This window comes from Arachis ipaensis, chromosome B07 (assembly GCF_000816755.2).
Source record: "Arachis ipaensis cultivar K30076 chromosome B07, Araip1.1, whole genome shotgun sequence".
Classification (NCBI taxonomy): Eukaryota; Viridiplantae; Streptophyta; class Magnoliopsida; order Fabales; family Fabaceae; genus Arachis; species Arachis ipaensis.
In genome coordinates this window covers 24471468-24479370 of record NC_029791.2, presented here as the reverse complement: position 1 = coordinate 24479370, position 7903 = coordinate 24471468, and the positions used below count along the sequence as shown (strand labels likewise).

At 37.6% G+C, this 7903-nt stretch overlaps 1 protein-coding gene across 1 annotated transcript in view; it reads left to right on the top strand.

Moving 5' to 3' along the window:
- Positions 1-7433, top strand: part of LOC110264522 — an 11664-nt gene extending 4231 nt beyond the window's left edge. The window contains exon 3 of the mRNA XM_021106679.1: positions 7238-7433. Within this exon, the coding sequence (XP_020962338.1) occupies positions 7238-7377 (140 nt within the window). The 3' untranslated portion in view covers positions 7378-7433. The remainder of the gene's footprint in view (positions 1-7237) is intronic.

Genomic DNA, 7903 nt, shown 5'->3' with positions numbered 1-7903 from the left:
CTTTCTCTCTCTTTTGCCTTTTTTTCTTTTTTTTCTTTTTTATTTTATTTTATAATTTTTTAATGAAGGATAATTTGGTAATAAAAAAATAAAATTGATAAAAAGAATGATTTTAAAACAAACTGAAACTTTGGGGACCATTTTGTAGCGAAAAAAAGTTGGGGGCGAAATCGATTTTTGACTTCTACGTTGGGGACCAAAATCATACTTAACCCTAAAAACAACATTAAAATATAAACAAAACTCAATTAAAACCCAACCCCATTCAGCTTCTTTTCAAACAGTCTCCAAAAGTGGTGGCCTTCCAATTTTGCATGACGGAGAACGAAAGGTTTCTTCTTGTCCTACTAAAACTCTCACTGCCATTGAAGTTGTTATCCTTGAAGATAAATGCATCCTTAAAATTTTGAATTGTTTGTCGTTTTTATCATCCATTGCAACTTCACCCATTGAAGAGTTTGTTATGCCCATTAGTCTTGAAAGGTTAATTAGTGGGTGGGGTTAGGTTCAAGCACTACAAGAAAAACGTTGAGTACCATCGAATTCATCGAATATATTCAATGGTAATTATTTTACCATCGAATTTACTACCAAAAAATATCAACCAGTATAAATCTCGCCGGTAAATATTTACCGTCGGATTTTTTGTGTCCAACGAAAATTACCGTCGATTTTTTCGACGGAATATGTTAACAATGAAAATGGATCTTGGTCGATGGTACTGTCAGAATAATCCGGCGGTAACATTTGGTACCACTTCGTTCGCTTTTCCCACCATATCACTTGGATTCATCCAACGCTATTTCAGGCGGAAAACTTATTTGAAATTTTTTTAAAAAAATGTTACCGTTGGAATAGTTCGACAGTAATTCTAACAATAGCATTCTTTTTTATTTAAATTATATTTTTCCGTCCATTTCCAGTGTACCCTGATAATTAACAATTGAAATAGTGCTTCAAACCTGATACAAATTACAAAAAAAAACTTAAATTACAAATAGCGAAAGATGGTAACTAAAATATTTGAAACAATGCTAACTATATTATATTTACGGAATTATGTTTACATTCACTGAAACATATATTACAAATACGCAAAGTTTCATAAAGAAATATATATCACAAAACTATGTTTACATTAACACTAATCAGATTAATCTTCTTCCTCTGATTCACCATCCTCCTCTTCCAATATAGTTTTCTGATTATCATCGAACTCGTCTTCCTCTTCTTCGTCACCATTGATCCTGTCTTCTTCTTGAAGCTCATCATCCTCTAGTGGAAGTGCGTTGGCATCTAGTCCAAGGTGAATGATGTCATCATTCATAATAGCAGATCAAAGGGAGATTGGACTAGAAGATTTCAAACAAGCATCAATCAAGCATGCAATCTCCTAGCTATTCTATTGTGCATCTCCTTATTATTGTGTAGTTTCCAACATAGAAAGGATTCCCTCTTATAAATCTATTCCAGTGAAATTAAGTCCAACATAAATAATAAATTTAAATAACTTAAATATGGTTATAAAAAATCAACATCAACTTCATGCAAAGCAAGTCAAGATGCACACTTCAAGCTCTCCTCCAAAAGAACTGTGAAATAAAAAAGATAAAGTACAAAAATCTTGGGATTTTTTATTTTAATAAATATAATAATGACTGAATTAAATAATTTTAAAATTTATTACCGAAATCTGTCACCCTCTCTTATCTTGTTTACACTGTGAATAAGATAATTTTACACATATCTCGTTTACAGTATAAACGAGATACAGTGAGACAATTTTTCAGTAGCTATAAGAGGATTTCTAACCCTTGCATTCTTCACATTAATTTCATATCTTCTTTTGTCCCGTTTTTCTCATAAGAAAAAGGCAACAATGGCCAGTAATAGCATATACATAGTTGTGTGTGTTTACCCCAATTGTCGTATGAGAAATGTCGACAATGGGGTGATATTTGAGTGTGAGAATCCGATTCTGTTACGCACTCAGCATGTGAGTTCGTTGTCCGAGTTGAAGAGTTTGATACTGAGCAACCTTGGTGGCACAGACACAAGGGAGGTCGGAAGGGTGGGTATAGGTTGTCGGCACCATTGGGTAATGGAGTTTTCCGGTTTCGACTATTTCGACTTCTAGGGGACGAGCATGTGCGACTCATGTTTGACATCTATGGGAGAATCATGGCGGAACAAGCGATGGAGCTTTTTTTCGAGGTTGGAGATGTTGGTGGTGGTGGTTCTGTAGACTCGACTTATGTACAGGACGACCGACCTCTCGCACCACCACCCATTCATGTTGCCATTCCAGTGGAGGACATGGAGGTTAGTGAGGAAGACTCTAATGAAGAGTATGTTGCTGATAATGGCGGCAGTGATTCTTCTAAGGGGGTGATGAGGAGGAGTATGTACTGAAGACGCCCACTGAGGCAGCTGTGCGCTATGTTTTGCCTTCTTCCACCCAATTCCGGTGCTATCAGATGTACCAAGTTACTATCATACGTTGGATCTGGACGCCATGCATGAGAGAACTCCGTTTTCCAACATGGGAGAGGAAGATTACAACCTAGACAGTGGTGTAGAGTCTCGAGTCGGCCACAGATTCAAATGCTGAGATGCAGTGATGTAGGGTGTGAAGAACTACAGTATTCGCCAGAGTGCTGAATACCGGGTGATCGAATCAGACCAATTAAAGTACCATGTGAAATGCCGTCAAGATGCAAATGGCTGTCCATGGAGTCTCCGTGTTGCCCTTTGACAAAACCTTGGATACTGGTATGAGAACCGGAGGTTCTCAGTATGGTAACAGTGCCCAATAATGTAATATGTAAGATTCTGGGACGCTAGAGGCAATCCTAGAAATTCACATCGGGCATAAGATTCAAACTTAAAGCATATCTAAATTTAAAACCATAACTTTAAAACCATAAATGAATCAGGGTATTCTATCTTAAGGAATCTCTAAACTAACATTTACACCGCTGTTCCACAGCCTTCGCCAGCCTAACCGCCATACGATCCCATCGCCACCGCCTACCGAACCTCCTCAATCCCAGTAGAAAACACAAGTAATTCATACAAGTAAAGCATAAGTAATTATCATATATAGCAAGTAACACAAGAAGCAATTAAACATGTTATATAATTAAGCAAACAATGCAAGTCGGCAAAGCAAACAAACATATAGAATATGTACATGATGACTGCTTGTCCTAAGTGGCTCATGTATAAATACCAACCCGACACATTCTTCTAGATGTAGCCTTTCTGCTACGCCAGGGATATAGGCCTGCAGACTCATGCAGCAGAGAAATTCGTCACGCCAGGGATATAGGCCCTGCACACTCATGCAGCAGAGAAGGTTATGCGAGCAAGATACCACCCCGGCCCTCACAGCTTAACGTAAGCGGGATTAACCACCGTCCTTACGCCGGCACCGCGATCTCGACAAGCGGGAGACTGCCACAGCCCTTGCCTGAGGCGCATAGCGACTCAACAGTCTCTGCATAAAACAATGTATTAGTGGTTTTCAGAATTCATTCTGAATACTCAATAAAGTCATCTTTCTACTCCGACTCCTAAACTCGTCTCAACCACCATCAATCCGGAATTTCACAACTCATCACATTTATCATTATTACAGTATCCCGCCATTTCTCTCGATTAATCCATCCTCATTACTCCAAAAACCTAAGTCTCCGTCTTCTAAATTCATATAGAAATTCACCTATTTAAGTCTTTAACTCATCTTTAGTAGTATAAGGACCTAAGCACTAGATAGTATTCTTAAACGACTTTTAAAGAATGTTTGGAAAAGCTAGAGAACCTTTGGAAACGAAGAAAAATAGTTTTTCAGAAAAATAGGGGTCTCGCGTACGCATTTAGTCAAAATATGGGTGGTCGCGTACGCAACCACTTGCTTGCGTATGCAACTACCTACTCGCGTACGCGAGTGTCCCAACCCGAATGGGTTGCTCGCGTTGCGTGTTAAAGTTCGCGTACACAAGGGTTAAAATTCTGATAGCTCACATATGCATGCAGTGCCCGCGTACGCGAGATGCCTAACCCGAATGGAATGGCCGCGTCGCGTGCACTGTGTCACGTACACAACCCTCACCAGACTTAGGAAATTTTCAAATCTGCAAAACTTCAGTTTTAAGCACCAAACTTTAAACGTTCATAACTTCTTCTACAAAAATCCATTTTCCTCAAACTTTATATCAATTTAAAGCTCTTAAAACCACCTTTAATTTAAAACAAAGATCGTCAAATTTCAAGATTTGAGGTTCAAGTTATGATCCGTCAAAGTTCACTAAAAATGATTTTTTCCAAAATTAGCTAGGTTCTCAAACTTCGAAAATTCACAACCAAAACAAATCAAAGCTTATTCAATTTCACCATAAAACACTACTAAATGCTATACTTTATCTTTCCATCATAATTCAACTAATTCAACACCTATATAAAAAATCCAACATAACCAACTTTGACACAATCTCACTACTCATAAGCATCACCTACCATACTTCATCATAATTTCACATAATCACAATAATCCAATCTCAATATCAATCCACCATCCTCAACATCAACAAATATCATAATTTATTATCATCATTCACCAAAATCATCACAATCATCAAAATAATCATACATCACAATTATCAACAATCAATTTCAAACCTATCCTATGGTCCACTAGCTTAAGTGTCGAGAAATATTACATATTACATTGAGTAAACCGAAACCATACCTTGGCTAATTCTCAATATGCACAATACCCAAAATTGAGTCTAAACCAAGTTTTCAACCAAAATCAAGCCACCAATCCCAATCCAAATGCTTCCAAATATCCAAGGCAACTCCAACAAGAACTAATGCTCAGACTAACATCATATATTTCATAAAAATCAAAACCTAATACTCACAATATATCAATTTACAAGGGTTCTTGAGAAACCTTACCTTATTCACTGAAATTTGGGATAGAATCCAATAATCCCTCACTAATGGTTAGTACCTAAACAACCAAAACACAAAATTTCACTCAAAACCAAAACCTAGAATTTGAATTGCACAAGGGCAAAAAACTGGGCATGGATTCTTGAGATTCTTACCACTTTGGTTAGATGAAACTAACGGACTCGGCAAGAGTTTCGCGTAGCCGCAAATGGCACGCGAATCGGAGCATTGTAGCTCAAGATATGATCAATTGAAGTTGAATGTGAATAGTATTTTTGAAAACCCTCACCTCTCTTCTCACTTCAACAGCTCCCACTCTCATGCAAGTGTTTAATGAGCTGAAATGGGTGTGTTTGAGTGTTTATATATGTTGGACTTGGTCCCAACTTGGACCCAATCCAACCCGTTAGCGTTTTTAGCCCATTTGGCCTAACTTTGGGCCAAATCTTTAAAATTAGTGCCCGGTTAATTAAGCTGTTAATTAGTCGCGGTTCTTACAATACGCGACTGTAGCATGTTCGATAAAATATTTTGGGATTTTTCATCTTGTGTTGAGGCTTTCAAGCATTGTAAGCCGTTTGTTTTCATTGATGGCACGCATTTGTATGGTAGATACGGTGGGGTGTTGCTTATAGTGGTGGCACAAGATGGCAACATCAATATCTTGCCTATTGCTTTTGCCATTGTGGAGTCTGAGAGTACCGAGTCATGGTCGTTCTTCCTTACTAATCTGAGATGCCATGTCACCCCATAAGAATGTCTGCTGTTTATCTCCGACAGATCGCACGCTATCAAGGCTGCACTTAGTGCTGATGATAGTGGTTGGCATCCTCTTAAGGCGTTCCACACTTACTGTATCAAACACATGGCCGCTAACTTCATGACTCATTTTAAGTTATCCGAAGGCAAGAGATACCTTATAAATGTCGCTTATAGTCCAAGCAAGGCTGGGTATGAGTTGTACATGGATGCCTTGAGAGGAGTGTCCCTGGGGATGGTAGACTGGGCTGGTCGTTTCAACAAAGAGATATGGCTGCAACACTGCGACAGTGGTAGGCAGTTTGGTCACATGACTACAAATCTGTCATAGTGATCCAATGCAATTCTCAAGGGTACACGATACTTGCCAATTTTTGCCATCATGCGCATCACGTACAAACAGTTACAGAAGTTATTCGTCACAAAAGGCAGGGAGGCACAGTCACAGCTGGCTGCTGGAACCCGCTTTTCCCAGAGGCTGATGGCAGCCATTGAGAAGAACAGAGAAAGTATCCCAAAGATGCGTGTTACTCATTGTGATAGGAGGACTTCCATGTTTGTCGTGGAAGAGTTAAAGCCGTTCAAGAGTTGGTCGCAAGGTTCCTTCCGTGTCTGGCTTTCAGTGGGTACGTGTGACTGTGGCCTTTTTCAATCTCGCCACTACCCCTGCCGCCATGCCCTTGCCGGGTGTGTCCTTGTGGGCCCCGTTGTTCATCCAGTTTACAAACAGGAAGCAATCTTCAAAGTGTACGAGATGGAGTTTCCACCGATACCAGATGAGTCCCTGTGGCCGGAGTGGTATGGGACGATGCTCCGTCCTAATCCACTCATGTGTCGGAAGGCTACTGGGAGACCTGTGTCTACTAGATTCCAGAATGACATGGATGAGGTCGAGCGACAGGAGAAGCGGTGTGGCCTCTGTAGGCAAGTCGGTCATACTAGAAAGGATTGTCCTAATCAACCCACGGACGATGCTTAGTGTAGACAATACAACCTCCACCGAATTTTTTTAAAATTATAAAATCAACCACATTATAAAATTATTACATATAACTAAATGCTATGCTCAAAATGGAATTATAGAAAATTATTTATTCCCAAAATGCGCAGCTCCATTTTAGGCCAGGCACCCACGAAATAAAATTACTCACCATTTCAATCATTTTGTGGGTGCCTAGCATAAAATGGATATGTGCATTTTGAGCACAGTTTCCATCCATGCGCATTTTGAGAATAAATAATTTTCTCATGCATATATAAATAAAAAAACCTACTTACTTGCACCTAAATTTAAAGGCTTATAATTTCACAATTTCTCTTCTTCTTTATGAGATTTTATAAGTCTAAAACACCAACATAAAATATAAAGAGGATGCACATTATCAATTATCATGGTTTCGATTTTTGAAAATCCAAACTGGGCTATAAAGATTTTTGTGGTTTAAAAACTAAAGTGCAAAAATTTTGTTCATATTGATTTTTCCCTGCTGATGATTGGTTTTTGTTGATCAAATTGCAGAGAAGTATAATGTTGACGAAACTTCACCAGAAATAATGAAGGTGGAAATGCCACCAATAAATGAGGTGGTGTTACACGCTAATAATATGGATTTTCTAGCACCCAGCGACGGCCCTGCCCAGCCATTCGGGAGGGAATAATTAAAATTAAATAATTCTAGGGAGAAAATAATGTTATTTGAATAGAATAATCATTTATAATGTTTAATAGACCCTCATGTTATGCATGCATGAATTATATTTATGTTTCTCTAACAGTGAATGGTTTATCATTAGTTATTTTAGTTTTAAAACTATGCTCACTATTCCAAAGGTATAATAACTGGTAAGAAAAACACAAATTATAAAACTTTCAATATTAATATGAATTCACCATTTGCTTGCTTGGAACGTTACAATATTTTGGACTTTGGTTCGAAAAACTTTTAAAAAGATTTTTTTTAAAAATAATTTCTTTTAAATATTATAAAATTTATTTAAATATAATATTAAAAATCTTATTATTTAAAACTTTCATATGAATTCACCATTTGCTTGCTTGGAACGTTACAATATTTTGGACTTTGGTTCGAAAAACTTTTAAAAAGATTTTTTTTTTTTTTTATTTCTTTTAAATATTATAAAATTTATTTAAATATAATATTAAAAATCTTATTATTATACACCT